Raw genomic sequence first — 25,032 nt, forward strand, 5'->3', positions numbered from 1 at the left:
CTGTATTGTGTGATGAGCGAAAAGCCAGAAGCAGTTCCCAGACAGTGAAAGTTTCATTATGTAACTCAGCACTATGGGGAGATGGGGCAGGGAGTAGAGGGTGGGAGGGTGAAGGATAGGCGGACGTATTCAACTTGTCTTTTATGCAGTCGAAATATTGGCAGGTAAGAAGAGAACACTGACACTGTCGCAAATTGGTTCTCAGACACCTCTTTCTGATTTTTTAAGGAATTTCAGTCATCATTAAGCCCCGCTCTAGAAGTAAATCATCCAAATTTCAGAAATATATCTTTATTATTGTGACTGCAATCCATTCCATTAGCTTGAAATACACTGTATCCCAAGCTGACGGAATGGGTTGTAGGCACACTAACCAAGATATCTTTCTGAAATTTAGCTGAGTTACTCTTTGGGCATGTTCGAAAGGAGTGATATGCTGATTTTATTAATTTTAATTTATTCAATAGTTATTTCAAAAACAGTGACCAAAAACACATGGCAAAACTACAATTTCGTTTCAAACATCCACCATTTTATGATTTTATTCAGTGTTCAATACTCTACAGCAGTGGTTCTCAACAGGTGGTCCACGGACCCCCAGGGGTCCGCGAGCTATGCCAGAGGGGTCTGCAAGATGCTGTTAGAATAAAAAATATATTAAATATATTTCGTATGATAACAGATTTTGTGTTTTGGCTGGTTCCTGCATGAGCAGAGCTTTAGCGAACACTTAACTTCTGTGTCTAGCGTCTTCCTAGAACCAACTGACACTAGCACACTCTAGCGCAAAGCTAGAATTAGATAGACACAAATAGTTCTGCTGTATGCTGTTAGACTGCATGCACTGCCTCTTTGCAGCTGACAACTGACAGTCACTTTCCACAGAAACTCGCATGTCAGACAACAATCGGCCATTGTTAATTTATTGCCAGTGCTTTCACAGACTGTGAAAGTTTCAAGTTTGGAATGTAATATTTCAGAAATAATGGATTCGAAGGTCAGATTGACCTCATCTCATTAAAAACTGAAAATTAAAACTAACTGTCAACTGATGGAGTACTCTGTTGTAACTGTATTTAAATAATACCTTGTTTGAAATTAGTGTTTTCTTATTTTTCACACATGTCTACTCAATGCAAATTCAAGTATAGTACACTTGAAAGACCAATACACTCAGTTTAAATTTTTTCCCTGTCATTCAGTTCATCCTCAATTATTATTTTTTTAAGGTGTTTGTTATACTAAACACCCAGATTTGAAGACAAAGATTTTGAGCAATAATCAAAAATTTAACAATAACAATGATGGCTAAATTGAAAAAGTTTTAAGTTCAGTATTTTTTCAATAATGAATATGTCAATGTTTTTTCTAAGTACCAAAAATAGAAAACTTAAAAAAGACTATTACTTTGGCTTTTTTAGGTACTTGATACGGTGATATGACAAGGTACCAATCATGATCGATGAGAGTGTCCTCGAGAAAATTTTGTTGGGAACCCCTGCTCTACAGATTAAGAAAATTGTTTGTCTTTTGATTTCAGATCTGAGCTACAGACTATAGGACTTCCTTCTTCAACACACGATATTTTGCACAGAGCAACTTTAGCTCCTTGGATGGGGGCTTAATGATGACCAAATGTTTTAAAAATCAAAACGTTGTTCAAGGATCAAAAAATCATGTACAAAATGATTAATGTTGATTGCTTCATTAGTTTTTCCCAAAATATTCATAAAAATTGCTTATTTTATAGTCTGACTGAGGAAATGGACCCTTAAGGTGGCCATCTCAAGGTAAGTGATCTGCAAAATCTTAAACATGGCTGCAAAACAGCGATTCTGTAAATCTGAAGAGGTTGAAAAGTCAGTCAACCAGTTGCGAATAAAGGTTACTTTGCCTCTGAGCATGGTTTCGATATCTGTAAAAATATGTGATGTAATAAGACTACTACTTCTGAAGAAGATATTTTTGCAAACATCGAAACCATAAATCTTTGTTTGCAACTGGTTGGTGGTCTCACCCAAAGAGTAATACCTGAGACTGGGTGGTATTCGGCATTTTAATTAAGATACGACAATTTCACAATTTACTAAGGGAAGAGATTTCTTCATATACTTTTTCAATATTATCCATAGAGGACATTGGCATAGCAAATAGAAAGGATCCTTCATGTGACTGGGGCAAACAGGGAACTGTAGGCAATAAGTTTCTTCACTTCACATGCCTTTGTTTTCCTCTCATGGCACGGCCAAAGAGAGAAAGTTCTTAGGGTTGTAACAATCTGAACTGAAAAATTCCAGTCTGTCTGAAGATACTGCTGAAGCACAAGGCCACTAACAACTTAGGTACTTTCACAGCATCAGATATCCGCCATCAAGCCACCTACTCCAAACAAGGACTTTCCGCATGGGCACCACCCACCGTATCAGTGGTAATTTGGCCCTATGGCTCGAAGCGGAGAGGTACCTATTCCTCAGCATACATGGGGAGGTGAGCTCGAATGGCGGATGTCTATCATTAAAAAATCGAACGAATGTTCTGACTGTTGTTTACAGAGACTTGGTGACCATGTTGAAAAATAGTGTCATACAACTACGTCATTTTAAAGTGTAGTGCAGCATTCAATGAAAGTTACTTGGCCTGGAGTAATAATGTGTTACTTTCTGAAGCCCCTTACAGAATTTCACATGCAGTCACAATACCAGTGGAACACATTCATTCAGATCAGATGACCAATGTCAGCACCGTGGTCGCAGACGAGGTCTGTTCAAAAAAATTCTGGAACACTTGTAATTTCACACCAATGATGTGTTGGAGCAAAATGCGGAAGGCATCCCTGCAAATGCCTGTGTTTAATGTGTAACTGCTGGAAGTTTCACTGTTGTATGTCTGTTAGTTATTGTTCAGTGCTGTATTGGATAGAACATTGTGTTGCACAGTTTGTGAATTTCGAGATAGCAGAATTAGACAAGCAATGCGTCTGCATTAAATTTTGCGTGAAACTAGGGCAGTCCAATACATACACACATCAAAGGACACAGGAAGCCTATGGTGATGAGTGCTTTAGCCTTAATCGGTGTTATGAATGGTTCAAATGGTTTACAAATGACCAGGTGGAAGTTAAAGATGACCCTCATTCAGGACACCCTTCAAAATCTACCAATGATACTCATGTCAGGAACGTCAACAAAACTGTGTGTGCCAATCAAAAGACTAACAGTCCCAGAGATAGCAGAAGAATGCAAGATTTCAGTTGGATCATGTCACGAAATCCTGACACATCATCTTGGAATGCTTCGTATTGCTACCAAGTTCATCCAATGGCTCATGAGTCAAGACTAGAAAGACATCTGCCCCGCAATCTCTGAAGAGCTTTTGGATCATGTAAATGAGAATGAGATGTTCCTTGAGAGAATTATAACTAGTTATGAGATGTGGGTCTACAGTCAAGGGCAAGGCTCAATCTCCACAATGCGTTGGGGGGCTCAATCTCCACAATGAGTAGGGAAAGGTTCTCCCAGACCAAAAATAAATAGCTCATCACGTCAAGTCAAACGTCAAAGCCATGCTGAAAGTTTTCACGAATTTGTGCCACAGGGACAAATTGTTAAGTGCCGGTGTTGTGACACCTGCGAGAAAACATGAGAAGGAAATTGCATGAAATGTTGTGAGACAATTCATGGCTCTTGCATTGCGATAACGCATCTGCTCATTCATCCTTGTTGGTGCGTGACTATTACACAAAAAACAAAATCACTGTGCTGCCTCATCCTTTGTATTCTTCAGACCTGGTCCCTGCGAATGTTTTTTTATTTTTTATTTCCAAAGTTGAAAATCCTGTTGAAAGGACAAAGATTTGCAACGACAGACGATATAAAAGAAAATTCGCAAGATGATGCTTCGCACAATACAGCAAGAGGCGTACCAAGACTGCTTTCGAAAGTGCAAATGGCATTTGGGGCAGTGTATCAATTTGGGGGGGGGGGGGGGGGGGGAGAGAGTATTTCAAAGGAGACCATACACAATAAGCAAAATGCAAGTGTAGAAAAATTTTGTGAACAAAGTTCCAAAACGTTTTGAACAGAGCTCGTATATCAATATAGCATTATGCCACAATGTGGAAATTGTGGTCAGGTGAACCACCAAGGAAGAGAATTTGACTACAGTGAATGTTTACACATAGTAGATCATGTAGCAGCAGGCATCTGTTGCAAGGTGTGTTCAAAAAGTCAGCCTACATGTCAGGGTGTTAGCAAGCACTAATCAGATTGCTGTAAGTTGCAAAATGTCACATTAAATTGAGCAAATTTTACCAAAAGCTTGGCAATATCCAAGCAGAAAGCATTTGAAAGATACGACAGGCATTAGAGTATGCTGCCATGAGCGACTTATGTATAAAGGTGATGAACAACTGTTTCAAAGATGGCTGTGCATCAGAAGACAATGAACAACATTCAGGCAGGCCTTTAATAAGTCGCAATTACAGTGTCATTGAGAAGTTGAGCAATTTGATCATGGAAGGTCACTGTATGACAGTATGAGAACTTGCAAAGGAAGCAGTAACCCTAACTTCACGAGAACTGTGATCACAAGTGATGAGACACAGGTTTATACATCTGACTACAAACCAAGATGCAGCTATCAAAGTGGGGACATCGAACATCCCCAAGGCACAGCAGGTCCACAGCAATGTCAAGGTCATTACCTTTATTCTCACACGGTGACACATCACAAGTATGCACCAAGAGGCTAAACCATCATACAGAAACATCACCAAAATTTCTTCTGTCACCTCCGTAATGCTATGTGTTGCAAACAACCACATCTGCAGGCAGCAAAACTTGACAGTTCCATCAGAATAACACATATGCCCATCCTATGTACCTGGTTCAAACTTTCCTCAGCAAACACAAAATTTCTGTGGTTAGTCAGGCTCCCTACTCTTCCAACAAGGCTGCAATTGACTTTTGGTTATTTCCCTCTCTGAAACTGCCCCTGAAAGAACACGAGTCAAGAGAAGACTTGTGGAATGTAACGAACCAGCTGATCACCATTTCAAAATGTGTGTTCCAGAAGCGCTTCCAATTTGGTGGGAGTACTGGGATAAGTGTGCGCATTACCAAGAAGACTATTTTCAGGACGATTTGGGTTACGTACCTCCAAATCAAGAAATGTAGGTCTCCCAAACAAACATTTGGTACTTTCTGAACACACTTTGTAAATAGGTTAGGAAATGCTGTCACCACTTCAGGTAAATACACTCACTGACCACAAGTATGCAAGTATCAGTGGCAGAATTTTGTGTAACCTGCAGCATAGGAGGGTCACAGGAGCAAAATTTTTATTAGACACAGGAGCACAGATGTCAGTTGGTAGCCATAGGTTCCTCAGGTCATGCAATGTGTGTCCAATCTTGCTGAATGATAAAAGGAATGTGGGGAAATTGTCATCTAGTTTTGACTAGCAATGGTTACTTTCACCCCATGGCATCATGTATTCCAGTTTTTGTTTGTGTGGTGTCACAGCCAGACACCACACTTGCTAGGTGGTAGCTTAAATCGGCCGCGGTCCATTAGTACATGTCGGACCCGTGATCGCAGACCGAGCGCCACCACACGGCAGGTCTCGAGAGACGTACGAGAACTCGCCCCAGTTGTACGACGACGTTGCTAGCGCCTATACGGACGAAGCCTTTGCTCTCATTTGCCGAGAGACAGAATAGCCTTCAGCTAAGTTAATGGCTACGACTTAGCAAGGCGCCATTAGCCTTACATAGTTTGATAGTTATCATATGAAATGTCTCATCAAGAATGCTGTATTCACAACAAGGATAAATAAAAGTTAAGTATTAGAGGAGCTGCATACTTTTCTTATTAGAATTCACTACTTATCCTGTTCCAGAATTCACGCCCGTCTGCGTTAGATAGCGTGCATTTCGGCCTCCTCTATCTACAAGGTGTTGGCACATTCACCAACACATCAGTTTGAAGTACCCCTCACATAAGCAATAGTTACAATGCTATCCTCAGTTTGCATTTCCTGGCTTTGCATTTCATTATAGCTGATATAAAGTGCCATAAATGGAGCTTGATGGGTTCCACTTACCATGGATTCCACAGCTGATGATAAATTGCTGTGGGATGATGATGATGATGATGATGATGATGATGATGATAAAGACTGACACCAATGCTAAACTGTGATCATGCTCCCACAAGCTCAAATCAAATGACAGTATTCTGGAAGGAGCAGGGAGTGTAATCTGGATAGATGTCTATCCTAGCTACTGGCCGATGCACTGTTCATTGTTGAGTCATTGACATATTACTACAAACTGAGTATAACATGATGCTTGGCACACTGTATTATGTAATATCTGTCAGTATGGATAATTTAAGAGAAATTGAAGTCAAATTAGTGTTAATGTCTGTGCAAATAACAAAGAAGTTTGTGAAACTGAATCCTATGCAAAGTTATCAAATGTGGAGCTGAAAAAAAAGGGGGGGGGGGGGCCTACACAGGACTGATGAAGAAAACCTCAAGGTCGTACTTCTGATCAGTATGTCAGTCTAGCTCTCAGGGTAAAATAAATTTAGCTAAAATGAAAATGAAAAATAGTTCTACCTGCAGCTGGGGCTGGAGCAATGGAGCAGGTGGTGCTTGGATAGGTATTGATAACCAGCAGAAAGATTACAGATATGTGAATACTGGTGATTGGTCAAGTAACATCAATCATGACCAGACCTGAGTGGGATCTGTAGTAGTTTTAAGTAGTCTGAAAGAAAGTGTTATGGAGACAGGATTGACAAAATTTTGTTGATTGTCATCATCATTTGTGGTGGTGGTGGTGGTGCATCAAGGCAAGAATGTGATACACAGCTGTCAAAACAGGACCAAATTGTTGCTTGTGTATCTTGGATAGGAAGTTAGGGGGACAGAGAGAGATTAAGGATATTAGCTATACATTGGGCCCAAAATTTATAGTTTTTTTTATAAAGTTCTGAGTAGATTGCAGATACATGATTGTGGGAGTAGCTTTTGAGTGAGTAATGATATATAAGTGACCAAGGCTATAATAAGGAATTAATGAAAAACTGTTGAAAATGACTCTGGAAAACTTGGCAAAAATTGAACTATCAATAACAGATAAAACTGGGTCTACATTAGATGAAAATGTTTGCAAGTGAATGAAGCTATGAAATGAGTATCTGTGTGTGTGAGAACAATAACAGGTTTGTTTTAGTCTGTTTGTCTATTTATTTGCAACATGCTCCATGTAATACTACATTCAAGCAGAGAAGGTAGGTGTGTGTGTGTGTGTGTGTGTGTGTGTGTGTGTGTGTGTGTGTGTAGTGTGTTGTGATGTTTGTGTTGTGTGGTGGTGGTGGTGGTGGTGGTGGTGGTGGTGGTGATGATGATGATGAGGAGGAGGAGGAGGAGGAGGAGGAGGAGGAGAGAAGGGAGAGAGTGAAATCTGATGCTAGCACATAGTCTACTCCTCATGAATAGCACCAAGGTGGCCACTAAGCAACATCCGTTGGACTGATCGCCAGCAACAGTGTCACATGCCCTCACTTAATGAGACAATGCAGAGAGGTTTAGTATTTAAACCTGGACATTTGTACAAAGTCTGTTGATCAGGAACTTTACACCATCACCTCTCCTTGCTAGCTAAATACTGGCAGTGAAAATGTACACACACACATACACGCACGCACCCACACGCGTGCACCCACTCGCTATCTTATTGTAAATAGTAAATTATTATATTTCATAGTTACCAACTTAATTTTACAGTACAATGTTGATATCAAAAATGTTTTAGTTACAACAAAAAGAAGTTCTTAAAAGCATGTTTAAATTATAAATACCTGCAGTTGCATCATGAAACACAGAGGCAGAGTTGTGGCTTAATGCAGGAAGCCCCATCCCTGGGAATGGCGATGGGAAACCTGGTACTAATGTTGCAAAAATGGCATGCAGACTGTCAGGTGCATTATCACCCAGTGCTTGATACCATAAGAGAAAATACCTGTCAATATTTGAAGCAACAGTTGTTAGCAACACTCAAACCACAACATACTACTTTACAGAAATTCATGAATCAAACTAACCTCACAGTGAAACTTCCTGGAAGATTAAAGCTGTGTGCCGGACCGAGAAGTAAAGCTGTGAGGACAGGGCATGAGTCGTGCTTGGGTAGCTCAGTTGGTAGAGCACTTGCCCGCGAAAAGCAAAGGTCCCGAGTTCGAGTCTCGGTCCGGCCCAAGTTTTAATCTGCCAGGAAGTTTCATATCAGCGCACATTCCACTGCAGAGTGAAAATCTCATTCTGGTAACCACACAGTTTTACTGACTAACAACATTACAACCATCCAACATTCTCATTTAAAATATATCTACATTTGAAATGAAAATTAATCTCCACACACAGAAAATGCAGGGTGACACTGAATAACGGGAATGTTTGAAATGAGTAGTGGCAGCCATGGGCAGGTGGCAACGATGCGGGTTTGTGACAGTTAGAGAGTAAACAGTCTGCCACTTCAGTAATCACGGATCAGTGGAATGGACAACAGTGTGCGTTAGGCATAAAAATATTTTATAAAAATAATGATAGTTTGGTAGTGGCGCAGAAGGAGTTTCGAGGTTTTTATAATTTAGGGTGACATGATGCCATTCTGTCGAAACGCGCAGTAAAATGTTAGATTAATAACTTTGAAGAGACTGGATCTGTCCTCAAGAAGAAACCAACAGGACAACCAAGAAGTGTGTGTTCTCCAGTGAACATTGATGATGTACATGAGTGTCTTACGGAGCCCATGGCATCAATTCGTAAGCAAGCAGCAGTGGTTGGAATGTCCCAGGAGAGTGTTCGTAGAATTCTTTATCTTGATTTAAAATTTGATCTGTACAAACTACAGATAGTGCAACACCAGTTACATTTAGGATTCTGTCAACAAATGATAACCGGTTATGTGAATAAACAGAACTACCATTACTGGGCAAACAAAAATCCTAATGATGTTCAGAAGCACCCTTTAATGCTAGTTAAGTGACAGTATGGAATGGTGTTTCACCACATGGGATTATCAGACCGTCTTTTATCGCAAATGAACAGGGAAACACAATAACCGTCAATGTCGATCGTTACGTGGAGATGTTATGAACTTTCATTACACCTGCATTGAACAACTTTCCAAACATTCAAGAAGCCTGGTTTCAACAGGACAGAGCGACATCACACACTGCATGGCAATCAATGGCATATGTGTGAGAATTGTTTGGCAACTGAGTGATCTCATGATTCAGGAACATTCCCTGGCCCCCTAGATCGCCAGATTTATCTGTTTGTGATTTTTCTTGTGGGGCTACCTCAAGAGCTAAGTCTACACGACTCAACCAAAAACACTGGATAAGTTGAAACAGAGAATTCGGGATGCAATTCACAGTATGCTGGCTGAGATGTTGTAGTGGTCAATGAGGAATCTCAACAGCAGATTTAACGAATGTATTCGTACAGGACGGCGCCTCTAAAGGACATAATTTTTAAAAAATGATAAATGCTATCAATATTTTGTAAATGACAAAGTTGTAAGGTTTCAATTACTATGAATGCAATTTCTTTCCTGCACCATTTCTAGTTTTATTGGATTGTGGAAATGTTACCATTTTTCTGTGTCACCCTGTACATATTAACCTCCGTAGATGTAAACATATTTTCACAAAACAATTATTTTCATAAAATTCTGCTGAGCATCCGCAAGAGAAACATATTTCAGCCATCTGTACAGGACATAAAAAGGATACAAAATTTTGTGAAGCAGTGAACTTATCTACTGTCAAATGAGAATGAGGTCATTAAGAGATGGAGCACGAGCTCAGGTTACAGAAGAATAGAGGAAGAAATTGGCCTTGGCTTTTACAATGGAGTCATCCTGGTATTTGCCTTAACTGAGGTAGGAAAATCAAGGAAAAGCTAAATCCCAAATCAAAGTCCGCTATGTTACCAATGCACCACCTCATTAAGACATACCACATGTTTACATCAACTCAAATAATAAATGCGTGGAAGTAGACAACATAAGTAGTTCTGTACAAGAATCACACTCATAAGCAGAGGCTCCTCCTTTTGAAGATAAGAAGATAAGAACACATTATCATATGGGAATTTGAGAAAGCGAAATGAAGGAATCACAATTCCACAACTTGAAATGTAAAGAAAATTTGAACCTACAGGAAGAGCATTTCACTTTTACAGTAACAATGCTGAGAAAGTTATCTTAAAAATAGTTACAAACAACAAAGGAAATGGAGAGAAAATAATATTTATTTGTGAATAGGTATCCACACCCAATGTCAGTTTGAATGAAATCAATTAGCACTAGTGTGTTGAAGCATTAATACTAAGTGCAGCTGGACTGGCAAAGAAAATCAGCAAAAGTTGGCTGTCACCTGGGCTGTGACCAATCTAACAATATCGTGAAGTCTGTGTACTTGCTTGGCAGCCATACGGTAGCAGTGAAAATGAAGTGAGGCTGTTAAAGTAATTAAATACCCCATTAGCATGAAGAAGGAGAATGGATGAAAGTTGCTGATGGCATGGTTACCAGCAATCTGAATTCCACCAGCCAGCCAGCTGCTCCACAACACTTGGGCACAACAGCATAAATAAGTGTCTACGAGAGAACTGCTGTGCGGCATTATCATCTTGCCGCAGGAAAAATGCTGCCCTCAGAAACAAGCTGCTGATTTGCTATTGTCTGACAGTCACCTGTTAGAGTAGCAAAGGCAATAGCATACCATACGACCTCCCCTTCTCAGACATCTTTAATTTCAAATAGTCCAATGACTTATCAAAATATGATGTCTGCTACCACTTAATTTCAGAAGAAAAAAAAACACCAGTGCAAAGATGGTCAAAACGCCATTTTTGTAGTTGTTTTGGTGTTTCATAATTACACAGCCAAATAACTGAAAGAGTTATATATATATACACACACAGACACGAGCAGACATTTGTAATGTCTGCTCATGTCTGTGTATGTGCGGATGGATATGTGTGTGTGTGTATACCTGTCCTTTTTTCCCCCAAGGTAAGTTTTTCCGCTCCCGGGATTGGAATGACTCCTTACCCTCTCCCTTAAAACCCACATCCTTTCGTCTTTCCCTCTCCTTCCCTCTTTCCTGATGAGGCAACAGTTTGTTGCGAAAGCTTGAATTTTGTGTGTATGTTTGTGTGTCTGTCGACCTGCCAGCACTTTCAATTGGTAAGTCACATCATCTTTGTTTTTAGATATATTTTTCCTACGTGGAATGTTTCCCTCTATTATATATTCATGCTTGTGTCTGTATATGTGTGGATGGATATGTGTGTGTGTGCGCGAGTGTATACCCGTCCTTTTTTCCCCCTAAGGTAAGTCTTTCCGCTCCCGGGATTGGAATGACTCCTTACCCTCTCCCTTAAAACCCACATCCTTTCGTCTTTCCCTCTCCTTCCCTCTTTCCCGATGAGGCAACAGTTTGTTGCGAAAGCTTGAATTGTGTGTGTATGTTTGTGTGTCTGTCGACCTGCCAGCACTTTCATTTGGTAAGTCACATCATCTTTGTTTAATGAAAAAGAAAACAAAAAAGGAGGAGGAGGAAGAAGAAGAAGAAGAAGAAGAAGAAGAAGAAGAAGAAGAAGAAACCGGTATAAACCATTAGTGAGAATCTTCCACAAAGTTTGCTAAAGTAAAAACTTATGAAAATTAATAACCATAGTAAGCGCACATTTGTGATATCATTTCATGCAAATGAAAAGTGAAACAGACAAATTCAAAGAAGTGAACAGTAACACAGAAGAAATTTTGGCAATCTTTTTCTCATAAATAGTGTAGTAGCCACCAGAAAGATCGCGGGAGGCGCACATTGGCATGGCGCGTCACGGGCAGTAGTTGCCGCAAGTAGAGTCCCGTCCACCAGAGGGCACGCGAGAATTCGGACGCGACCTCTGCCGGCGTAACAACAAGAACAACAACAACAACAACTCCGGCAGCACGGGCCGTGCCCAGTGAGTTAACATCGGGCATGCCTAGGACACAGTCCCGGTCTATGCTAAGTGAAGTGCGACGTAACGTGAACAGTGTTACTACACAATTGGCGAAGAGTAGGGTCATTCTTTCACATGTTGCGTCGTTGTTCCGGTTTCGCAGCTTCTCCACGGCATGGAGGATTTGGTGCGGGTTTTGGTGGCGCAGCAGACGGAGCTCATGGCCACCATGAAACAAGTGCTTCCGGCGTTGCTCTCCACGCCGTCTGCTCCGGCGCAGTTCCCCCCTCCCTTTCCCCCGTATGACGAGACGGTGGAGGATTGGGACGCATATGAACATCGCCTTAGGCAGCATTTCCAGGCATTTCATGTTGCCGATGCGGAGGTATGTCGTGCTCTCTTCTTGTCTTGGATATCTCCCTCGCTGTATCAAGTTTTGCGGCAGCTAGCGCCGTTGCAGGAACCCTCGTCCTTGTCTTTTGACGCATTGTGTTCATTGCTGTCTTCCTATTATCGCCACCGCACGCATGTTGTGGCGGCTAGGGTCGATTTCTATCAATGCAAGAAACAGCCCCATCAGTTTTACCGGGCGTGGGCCGCTACCCTGCATGGTCTTAGTCGCAAGTGTCATTTTGTCACGGAGCAGTCGCGAGAGTCGTATGCCCACGTTATGGTACGCGACGTCATTGTTCGTTCGGCCCCTGATAGGGAGGTCCGGCAACGGGCCCTGCACTTAGAAGACCCTTCCCTCGAGGAAGTCCTGTCCATTGCTCAATCGTATGAAGTCTCTCACGCACCAGGTCAACAGCTGGAAGCGTGGTGCGATGTCGCGGAGGTTCAGGGCGGCGCGGCCGCGTCCACTGTGTCCGGGGTGGACGACGTGCGAGCGGTACAATACGGCCATTACGGCCGCTCCCGCACGGCGCGTAAACAGAATTCCGGCCGCCGGCCCCTGTTGCCGTCCTGTGCGTCGTGCTATATACATCATGATCGGTCAGAGTGCCCCCGCCGTTGGGCCGTTTGTCGCAAATGTAATAAAAAAGGTCACATTGCTAAAGTTTGCCACTCAGCCTCGTAAGAATCGAAGGAAGCAAGTACAGAGGACATGGACGTTGACATTCAGGAAGTTTCATCGGGCCAGGCTCCCGACGCATCGGCACGCAAACTCTTTATCGGGGTGTCGGTTCGGTCGCGCCGGTTACAACTGCAAGTAGATACGGACGCGGCAGTTTCGTTGTTGAATGCACAAACTTATTCCGACCTTGGATTGCCCCCATTGGCGCCAGTTTACCGGCGTCTACGCGGTTATGGTAAACAGTTCATTCCCCTACTGTGTCAATTCACTACCGACGTGACTTACAAATCAGTCACTCGGCCTATTACTTTTATTGTTGTCAGTGATGCGAGCTCCGCTAACCTTTTTGGCCTTGATGCCTTTCAAGCTTTCGGTTTTTCTATTGCTGACACCATACAGTTGGTCTCCGAAGACGTACCCTATCACTCATTGGAATCTTTGATCTCAGACTTTCCAGATATTTTTGAGGAGGGCCTGGGGCGTGTTTCCGATTTTGAAGCTCACTTAACATTGAAGGCGTCGGCTCGCCCGCGTTTTCTCCGCGCGAGACAGATCCCCTTGGCTCTCCGCCCTCAGCTAAAGGAAGAGCTAGACCGGCTGACAGCCCTAGGGGTCGTTCTTCCCGTTTCTTCCAGTGAGTGGGCTTCGCCCCTCGTTATTGTCAAGAAGCCCTCGGGAAACTTACGTCTTTGTGGCGATTTCAAGGCCACCATTAATTCCCAATTGGTGGTGGACACCTATCCTTTGCCTCGTGCTGATGAATTGTTCTCCGCCGTGGCGGGAGGCCAATATTTTTCGAAAATCGATCTGTCGGAGGCTTATCATCAGATACCACTTGATGAGGACTCCAAACGGCTGGCGGTCGTCAACACCCCGTTTGGCCTTTACCAATACCAGCGGTTGGCTTTTGGAATATCCAGTGCCCCGGCGATATTCCAGCGTTATCTTGAGCATGTCACGTCAACGATCCCTCATTGTATTAATTACCTGGATGACATAATTGTCACAGGCCGCAGCACGAAGGAACACTTGCACAACCTTCGCACCCTCTTTCTCAAATTCAGGTCTGTGGGCTTGCGTTGCAACCTGCATAAGTCAACCTTCTTCCAACCGTCCATTGAGTATGTGGGCTACACCATATCTCGGCATGGCATCCAGCCACTAGGAAGTTTGGTCCAAGATATCGTCAACCTTCCTCAGCCCACTTCGCTGAAAGAGTTACAAGCTTTTTTAGGCAAGATAGCCTATTACCACCGGTTCATTCCAAGGGCTTCCACTATAGCCCACCCCCTGTACTGCCTTCTGCACAAGGGTGTTCCTTTTGATTGGTCGCCTGCATGCGAGCGAGCGTTCACCTCGTTGAAGGGCCTCCTCGCTTCAGCCCCTTGTTTGGCTACTTTTGATCCCCATAAGCCGTTGGTCCTGGCTACAGATGCTTCACAGTATGGGGTGGGGGCGGTCCTGGCCCATCGCAACGCAGATGGTTCCGAGCAACCACTGGCGTTTGCGTCTAAAACGATTAGTCCCGCGCAGGCCCATTACTCCCAGGTGGAAAAAGAGGCTTTGGCCATTGTCTACGCTGTTACCAAGTTTCACCCTTTCTTGTATGGCACGAAGTTTCAGTTAATCACTGACCATAAGCCGTTAATATCGTTATTTGGCCCCGCCTCTCAGATTCCGGATAGGGCGGCCCACAGACTACAGCGCTGGGCCTTGTTCCTCTCTAAGTACCATTATGACATTCATTTTCGCCCTACAGGACAGCATGCCAACGCCGGCACTCTTTCCCATCTTCCGGTGGGCCCGGATCCTACGTTCGATCGAGAGGAGATTATGTGTTTTCATTTGGATGTGGCGTCCCGCCAAGCAGTTGATGGCTTCCCGATCACTAGTTCTCGAGTCGCCAGGGAAACGGCAGCTTACCCGGTTCTCCGGCAAGTAGTTCGCCTCATTCAGCAGGGGTGGTCCTCCCGCCCTCCGGGCCGGGCCTCGGACCCTCTTCGTAATTATTTTCTTCTACAAGACCGCCTCTCGGTCTTGGAAGGAGTTCTCCTTCTGGCTACCGATGATACAGCTCCTCGCGTGGTTGTTCCTGCAGGTTTACGAAGGGAGGTCCTCACGTTATTACATGCGGGGCACTGGGGTGTTTCCCGTACTAAAACCTTGGCTCGCAGACATGTGTACTGGCCCGGTATTGACAGAGAAATCGAGCACTTAGTGGCCACCTGTTCCCAGTGTGCGAGCCAACAAAGCATCTCCCAGGGCAGCGTTCTCTTCATGGTCGCCGGCAACCCAAGCATGGGAACGTGTTCACATCGATTTTGCGGGCCCGTTTCTCAATGGCTTTTGGCTCATTGTCATTGATGCTTATTCCCGATTCCCATATGTGGTTCGCTGCTCCTCAACCACTTCAGAAGTTGCAATCCAGGCACTAGCAAAAATCTTTTCTGTGGAAGGTCTGCCAATCACCCTGGTCTCAGACAATGGACCGCAGTTTATTTCGCAGGCCTTCCAGGATTTTTGTAGGCGCTTCGGTATTCGGCACGTTTGCTCTCCCCCCTTCCATCCACAATCGAATGGGGAAGCCGAGCGCATGGTGCGCACATTTAAGACGCAGATGAAAAAGTATGTGCACGAATTTCCTGCAGAGGAAGCCTTGACATTTTTCTTGACGGCATACCGGACCACACCAATGGGCGAACACAGCCCCGCAGAGCTCCTCCATGGGCGTCAACCTAGGACTCTGCTGCACCTCCTCCGGCCTGGTCCTCGAGGGCCAGTCTTCACAAAACGGAGTACCTGGCTTTCCACTGGGTATGTCGGTCTGGGCCCGTGGATTTGGTCGCAATCCACGTTGGATACCGGCGGTGGTCCTGCGCCGAAATGGCCACCGGCTCTATACCTTGCAGGCGGGGGATCGGGTGGTACGTCGTCACCAAAATCAGCTACGTCCACGTTCGGGCACCCACCCTCCGACCTCTCTGACACCGGCTTCCCCATTGCCGGCACCTGTATTGGTTTCACAGGGGACGTTACCTCCTCTCCCCACTGTGACTCTGCCGCCCTGCGATGGTTCTCAGCCTTGGCAGCCTCCAGTAGCTCCAGCACCGGCATCGACATCATTCGAGATGCCCCAGCGAGAGCCGGCCCCCCTAGCAGGCCCGGTTTCTCAAGGGGCTAGTTCACCTGTGGTCGTCCCTTCCCCTTCGTCCCCGCCACTGGGTCTTGCCCCTCCCGAGGTGGAACAGGATCCGGAGTTCGACAGCTTGTCACCCGTTCTGTCCCGAGCTCCGGTTGTGGGACGACGGGGGCCTCTTCGTGTGAGTCACTTCCAGCCGTATTTGAAGGTTCCGGCTCGAGGGTTGGCAGATCCCCTCGACTCCGGCCATCCAATGGATGTGGAGGTCATCGCTCCTGCCCGACGCTCCACCTTCCGACGCAGTGGATCACAGTGGCTTCACCCCCCGAAGGAGGAGGAGTGTAGTAGCCACCAGAAAGATCGCGGGAGGCGCACATTGGCACGGCGCGTCACGGGCGGTAGTTGCCGCAAGTAGAGTCCCGTCCACCAGAGGGCACACGAGAATTCGGACGCGACCTCTGCCGGCGTAACAACAAGAACAACAACAACAACTCTGGCAGCACGGGCCGTGCCCAGTGAGTGAACATCGGGCATGCCTAGGACACAGTCCCGGTCTATGCTAAGTGAAGTGCGACGTAACGTGAACAGTGTTACTACAAATAGTCTTCATGGAATTTCTGCCAAATGTCGTTGCACACAATATTTCCTTGGAGCATCTTTCCAACATCTTCAGGTGGTACAACCTTACTGGTGGCTAGGTATGACTGATGGTATCCACACATGAACACCCTGTATATAGAATAAGCGAGCAAAAAATGTGCAGGCGCGTAAATCATGCATGTGCAATGATTCACGGATAAATGGCATCATACTAAAATGCCCTCTGCCTAAAATCGCAGAGTGGTCCTTCTTTGTGTGAACTGTATGCTATGTTTACTAACTTTGCGGCCAGATGTCACACACTAAAAAACTATACTATATCAATGTTATGACAGGTCTGTTATTGAAAAAAAAACTCTTAATTTTCTCGTCGTGATTTAATAGCAGCCAATGCAGGTTTCCACGGCTACACTCAGTTGAAATCCAGCATCCCTGTTGATGAGATTACTGGCTGTATGGATATGTATTGCTTCCTTAATGACGCAATCCCGGAGAGATGATGTTGGGGATAGACTTCTGTCTTTTCATAAATCATGCAAAGTTATTTATTCAGACAGTGTTCCACAATTGCTGACTTTACCCGTTGACATAAGCCTGTATGATGCTGACGTCCATCACAGTATTCTTGTAATGTGCGACATGTGTGGCCTATATATGCTGCCCCACATTGACAAGGAATCTTGTACACACAACATTTCCTCAGGTCAAGATCATTCTTAGACGATCCCGACAGCTTCCACAATTTTGCAGCTGGTCAAAAAACACACTTAATGTCATATCTTCTGAGGACTCTTCAGATTCTTGATAACATGGCACCAAAATATGGCAAAAAGGGCAAAGTATTTCACTCAACAGGATTCCAAGATCAGAAACCACATGCGCTCTAAGAACTAATGCACACAATGCACTACTGTATTGTGCAGGAAGATGGCAGCTTGTTGCCTGCAGATACAGATCTGTATGCATTGGCTTGCAGTAGACACTGTGTCCCAAAGTTCCATCTGCTTTCCTTCATATCAAAACATCAAGAAAACATAAAGTACCATCTTTTTCCACTTCCATTGTAAAGTTTATATTCAGATGGAGCAAAATTAAATGCTGAAGAAATGTAGGTAGAGTATCAGGTCCATGTGGCCACACCACAAATGTATCTTCCACATACTGCAGAAAACAAGAGAGTTTGAGAGTAGCAGACTGTAGAGCTTTTTTTGCAAAGTCCTCCATCAAATAATTGGCCACCACTGGAGACAGAAGGCATCCCATAGACACACCATCTACTTGTTCACTTGTTCAAAGTACTGGTCATGAAATAAGAAGTATATTGAAGTAAGCATGTGTTAAACAATGCCACTATGCCTCCTCAAACTTGTTGCTAATGAGCTCTAAAGAGTCTTGCACGACACAACATCAAAACTGACAAAGAGATCCGACAATTCCAATCTAAAAGTTTTTATATGACCTATAAAATCTTTGAAGATTCGAATATGATGGTCACACTTGCCTACAAGAGGCCCCAATAGTGATGTCAGATATTTGGCAACAAAAGTAGGTGCTCCTATGTTACTTACAATGGGACAGAGAGTCACCCCATTCTTATGGATCTTGGGTAGTCCATGGTATAGGAGGAACTGCAGCCTGTTGACAGAAACCCTTAGTGACTTGTGCTGGAATTGAGCTCTTCCTGATGAGTTCTTAAGTCTTTCACTGGATCCTACTCATCGGATCACTTTTTAATTTACTGCATGCAGGATCATCGAGCAGTTTGTACATCTTGGTATTATTTTCTGTGTGTGAGACGAGCACCATAGCCTGAGGCAATGTGGTGTGTCCAAGCTTCCTTGTCAATGTGGGGCAACATATACAGGCCAGACATGTCACACAGTACAAGAACGCTGTGATGAACATCTGCGTCATACACACCTATGTCAACAGGAAAGTCGGCAATCGCAGAACACTGTCTGAATACAAGACATCGGATGATTTATGAAAAGACAGAAGTTTTATCCCCGGCATCATCTTTCTGGGATTGTGTCTTTAAGGAAGCAATACATATCCGTACAGCTGGTAATTTCATCAACAGGAATGTGGGATTTTAACTGAGCACAGCCTGGAACCCTGCATTGGCTGCTGTTTAATTAGAATGAGAAAAATTAAGATTTTTTTCAACAACAGACCCATCATAACATTGGTCTGGTATAGTTTTTTAGTGAGTAACGTCTGACCGCACTGTTAGTAAACACAGCGTACAGCGTACAGCGCACGCTCAGGAGGGCTGCTCTGCAATTTTCGGCAGAGGACTTTTTAATACAGCGCCATCTATCTACAAATCCAAACCCATGAAGACTATTTACAACATATCCACCAGGAAAGCTTGATCAGTCACCTCTGATACCTTCATGGGGAGGTGATGGTGTTGAACGTATGTGAGTTTGATAAGTTACATCTGAAAAGAGGTAGATAGTTATGCAACCTTGCATTTTTATAGAGATGCCACAACAAGCAAACCATTCCTATGTTTGCTAAATTTTAACACTGTACAAATTCTCCGGCTGCCATTAGAATTAAACGAGTGAGTGCAGCACTTGTGAGAGAAAGGGTGCGCTATACGCATCAGAAATTGAGATTGGTGTCCAGACAATTACTATCACTCCATTTGTAGATTTCAGTGAACCTTTCAGCGGTATCCTGGAACTGGGCAGACAGTGCCACTTGGGCACTGGCTGAACAACAAGCTAAGGTTTGTCAAATGACAAAATACAATCGACTTGAAGCCTGAATGCACGACGACATGCCAAGAAGACATACCGTGTTTAATATCACGGAGCAGACTTTGAACAAAGCTGCAGTTTCGGTGCTAGAGGATGGTCTGAATTTTGCACCTACACCAGGGACCATTCCCATCCGAGATGTGATTAGTGGAATAGAACAGGCTGTTTCAAAACTTCCTAAGGATGCTGACTACGAGATTAGGCATGACACATGCTGCATATTTACCAGAGATCCACCAAAGAAGGCCAACTTTAACAGCACCTCAGCTGAAAGACATGCTCTACAAGAATTGAGAGGAGACCAAGACCTCATCACCTTACTTGCTGACAAAGGAAATGCAACTGTGCTTCTCTCACACTCAGAATATAATAGCGAGATGTCAAACTGCTCAACGTTCCTGCATACAGTAAACTAAGAAGTGATCTAATGGGTAGGATGCCAAGAAAGACTTTAAGACCTCAATTCCAGCACAAGTCACCAAGGGTTTGCGTCAACAGGCTGCAGTTCCTCCTAGACTATAGCCTACCCAAGATCCATAATGCGGTGACTCTCTGTCCCATTGTAAGTAACATAGGAGCACCTACTAATTTTGTTGCTAAATATCTGACATAACTATTGCGACCTCTCGTGGGCAAGTGCAACCATCATATCCAAAACCCCGAAGATTTCACAAGTCGTATGAAAACCTTTATACTGCAATTTTCGGAACTCTTAGTAAATTTTCATGTTGTGTCTTTATTTACAAAGGTTTACTTTAGAGTTCATTAGCAACAAGTTTGAGGAGGACATAGTGGCATCATTTCAACAGATGCTTACTTCAACATACTTCTTATTTCATGACCAATACTTTGAACAAGTAAGCAAGTAGGTGGTGTCACCATGGGAAAACTTCTGTCTTCTATGCTGGCCAGTTATTTTATGGAGGGCTTTGCACTAAAAGCATTATATTCAGCTACTCTCAAACCCTCTTGTTTTCTGCGGTATGTGGACGATACATTTGTGGTGTGGTCACATGGACCTGATACTCTACCTACATTTCTTCAGCATTTAAATTTGCTCCATCTGAATGTAAACTTTACAATGGAAATGGAAAAAGATGGTACTTTACCTTTTCTTGATGTTTTGGTATGAAGGAAAGCAGATGGAACCTTGCGACACAGTGCCTACCGCAAGCCAATGCATACAGATCTGTATCTGCAGGCAACAAGCTGCCATCTTTTTGCACAATGCGGTAGTGCATTATGTACATTAGTTCATAGAGCGCATGCGGTAGCTGATCTTGGAAGCCTGTCGAGTGAAATAAAACATATGAAGACAGTGTTCCGACAAAACGGTTATTCTGAGAGACAAATACATAATGCATTCAGGCCCAAGTGAGTTCAATCTGTGGAGCAGAATGAAGATACGAAGACACCCACCACTTTGCCCTTTTTGCCATATTTTGGTGCCATGTTGTCAAGAATCTGATGAGTCCTCAGAAGATACGACATTGTGTTTTTTGACCATCTACAAAACTGAGGAAGCTATTGCATTTGTCTAAAGATGATCTTGGCCTGAGGAAATGTGGTGTGTACAAGACTCCTTGTCAATGTGGGGCAGCATATATAGGCCACACATGTCGCACAGTAAAAGAATACTGCGATGGACATCAGCGTCATACACACCTATGTCAACCAGAAAAGTTGGCAATTTTGGAACACTGTCTAAATACAGGACATCACATAATTTATGAAAAGACGGAAGTTTTATCCTTGGCATCATCTTGCTGGGACTGCATCATTATGGAAGCAATACACATCCGTACAACCGATAATCTAATCAACAGGGATGCGGGATTTCAACTGGGCACAGTCTGGAACTCTGCATTGGTTGCTATTAAATCACGACGAGATTTTTTCGATAACAGACGCATCATAACATTGGTCTAGTATAGTCTTTTGGTGAGTGACGTCTGGCTGCATTGTTCGTAAACACAGCATACAGCTCCACATATCATACAGCTCACATGAAGGAGGACTGCTCTGCAATTTTAGGCAGAGGGCATTTTAGTATGACGCCATCTATCTGCTAATCATTGTGCATGCACGATTTCCATGCCTGCACATTCTTCACATGCATGTTCTATATACATGATGTCGACGAGTGGATACCATCAGTCATACCTAGCCACCAGCAAGGTTGTACCACCTGAAGATGTCGGACAGTTGCTCCGAGGAAATAGTGTGGAATTTGCACAATGTCATCCAGCAGCAATTCCATGAAGACTATTTACAATATATCCGTTGGGAAAATCTTTTTCTCATTACAAATATGGTGGTTCACTTTAATTTAGTCACAACAGTTAGCAATATTGTAACATTTAAAAAATATAAGTAATGAATAAAATAAATCCCTTAGCATTACCTGATTGCCTCTCTGCGCAATTTGTAAGAATTTCCAGGATGCAGGAGTTTACTAAGGATGCGCGTGAGGCTGTGTAGTTGCCACCGTCCTGAGATGAGTTCAGGCAGCAGCACCAGCACTTTCTCCAGTATCAACAGCACGAATTCCAGTTCCTCTCTGTGAGCCTTGTGAACTGTTTACAAACAATGTAGTATTTGTCTCAGGTCAGGTATAGAAGCTTAAAATGTTAGGTATGGATGACATATTTTGTTCATAATAATAATAATAATAATAATAATAATAATGAGTTGACACTCTGTAATTAACACACATAAACATAAAGAATTCATTTACCTACAACATTTCTTCAGGCTACATACAAAATATGAATTAAGATAGCAGCAGGCCCTTGTTTTGTAACGATCTGTGCTTAAAAATCACACCATAATAAAGTCATGATAAAATCAAGTTATCAATATTACCACACCAAAGCCATAACTGAACTTTCAGTCTTTGTTAATTCCAAAAAAAGAATCATGCAACTATTGCTTAAGCTACCTCAGCAACAATCATGGGAAAATATTTCAGGAGCAATGGGTCCTGCAATTACCAGCAGATATTACAGATGAATGAGAACGTAGGCATGCTATTAGACATTCTGATTCCTTTTATCTGGGATTTTCTTAAACCATTCCATGCAAATATTGGGGCTGTCCATTCAGCACAATCACGCTCTACTTCTTCCTTCAGGCTTGACATACACCAAGCTGTTGCTTTGTGTAACTATAGAAAAGTGATATCCTAAGCAAACAACACATGAAGAAATAGAAAATTCAAATCACATGTTTAACAGATGTGTGACCTACACATAGCTATAACATTAATCATTAGAACTTGAAATTCTGACAAATTTATTTGATCCAACACAATTGTATGCTCAGTTTTTGAACAAGCAAAACTTTGATATCAACAAGCTTAAAAACTGAAAAATACACAAAAGTTGTCCTGTAATAAACATGCCTAACATATGGGATATAATTGCACCTCTTGTTACATAATACTTTAAAGTTGGTATATAATTAACGTGAAACCAAAACATCATCATGGATACAACGCAAACAACAAAATGGGTAAAGATAACCACTCTCTGTATCTTTACCCATTTTGTTGTTTGCGCTGTATCCATGATGTTTTGGTTTCACGTTAATTATAGATATTAAAGATAACCACTCTCTGTATAAAAGAAATTATTCAGATCGTGAAGGGTGACGAAAATTTAATAGTCATGGGTGACTGGAATTCGGTAGTAGGAAAAGGGAGAGAAGGAAACGTAGTAGGTGAATATGGATCGGGGCTAAGAAATGAAAGAGGAAGCCGCCTGGTAGAATTTTGCACAGAGCACAACTTAATCATAGCTAACACTTGGTTCAAGAATCATAAAAGAAGGCTGTATACATGGAAGAAGCCTGGAGATACTGACAGGTTTCAGATAGATTATATAATGGTAAAACAAAGATTTAGGAACCAGGTTTTAAATTGTAAGACATTTCCAAGGGCAGATGTGGACTCTGACCACAATCTATTGGTTATGACCTGTAGATTAAAACTGAAGAAACTGCAAAAACGTGGGAATTTAAGGAGATGGGACCTGGATAAATTGAAAGAACCAGAGGTTGTACAGAGTTCCAGGGACAGCATGGGTAGCTTTGAGGGATGAAGTAGTGAAGGCAGCAGAGGATCAAGTAGGTAAAAAGACGAGGGCTAGTAGAAATCCTTGGGTAACAGAAGAAATATTGAATTTAATTGATGAAAGGAGAAAATATAAAAATGCAGTAAATGAAGCAGGCAAAAAAGAATACAAACGTCTCAAAAATGAGATCGACAGGAAGTGCAAAATGGCTAAGCAGGGATGGCTAGAGGACAAATGTAAGGATGTAGAGGCTTATCTCACTAGGGGTAAGATAGATACTGCCTACAGGAAAATTAAAGAGACCTTTGGAGATAAGAGAACCACTTGTATGAACATCAACAGCTCAGATGAAAACCCAGTTCTAAGCAAAGAAGGGAAAGCAGAAAGGTGGAAGGAGTATATACAGGGTCTATACAAGGGCGATGTACTTGAGGACAATATTATGGAAATGGAAGAGGATGTAGATGAAGATGAAATGGGAGATACGATACTGCGTGAAGAGTTTGACAGAGCACTGAAAGACCTCAGTCGAAACAAGGCCCCCGGAGCAGACAACATTCCATTGGAACTACTGACGGCTTTGAGTGAGCCAGTCCTGACAAAACTCTACTATCTGGTGAGCAAGATGTAAGAAACAGGCGAAATACCCTCAGACTTCAAGAAGAATATAATAATTCCAATCCCAAAGAAAGCAGGTGTTGACAGATGTGAAAATTACCGAACTATCAGTTTAATAAGTCACAGCTGCAAAATACTAACGTGAATTCTTTACAGATAAATGGAAAAACTGGTAGAAGCCGACCTCGGGGAAGATCAGTTTGGATTCCGTAGAAATGTTGGAACACGTGAGGCAATACTGACCCTACGACTTATCTTAGAAGCTAGATGAAGGAAGGGCAAACCTACGTTTCTAGCATTTGTAGACTTAGAGAAAGCTTTTGACAATGTTGACTGGAATACTCTCTTTCAAATTCTGAAGGTGGCAGGGGTAAAATACAGGGAGCGAAAGGCTATTTACAATTTGTACAGAAACCAGATGGCAGTTATAAGAGTCGAGGGACATGAAAGCACTGGTTGGGAAGGGAGTGAGACAGGGTTGTAGTCTCTCCCCGATGTTATTCAATCTGTATATTGAGCAAGCAGTGAAGGAAACAAAAGAAAAATTTGGAGTAGGTATTAAAATCCATGGAGAAGAAATAAAAACTTTGAGGTTCACCGATGACATTGTAATTCTGTCAGAGACAACAAAGGACTTGGAAGAGCAGTTGAACGAAATGGACAGTGTCTTGAGAGGAGGATATAAGATGAACATCAACAACAGCAAAACGAGGATAATGGAATGTAGTCGAA

General features: G+C 43.0%; 1 protein-coding gene across 1 annotated transcript in view; it reads right to left on the reverse strand.

The window, feature by feature from the left end:
* The window catches only part of LOC126198844 (probable Rho GTPase-activating protein CG5521), a 310,437-nt gene that overhangs the window by 246,713 nt on the left and 38,692 nt on the right, over nucleotides 1–25,032 (reverse strand). Inside the window, exons 4-5 of the mRNA XM_049935431.1 lie at nucleotides 22,014–22,185; nucleotides 7,869–8,029 (exon numbers count right to left, since the gene is read on the reverse strand). Coding sequence (XP_049791388.1) covers nucleotides 7,869–8,029; nucleotides 22,014–22,185 — 333 coding nt within the window. The remainder of the gene's footprint in view (nucleotides 1–7,868; nucleotides 8,030–22,013; nucleotides 22,186–25,032) is intronic.

This window comes from Schistocerca nitens, chromosome 1 (genome assembly GCF_023898315.1).
Source record: "Schistocerca nitens isolate TAMUIC-IGC-003100 chromosome 1, iqSchNite1.1, whole genome shotgun sequence".
NCBI lineage: Eukaryota > Metazoa > Arthropoda > Insecta > Orthoptera > Acrididae > Schistocerca > Schistocerca nitens.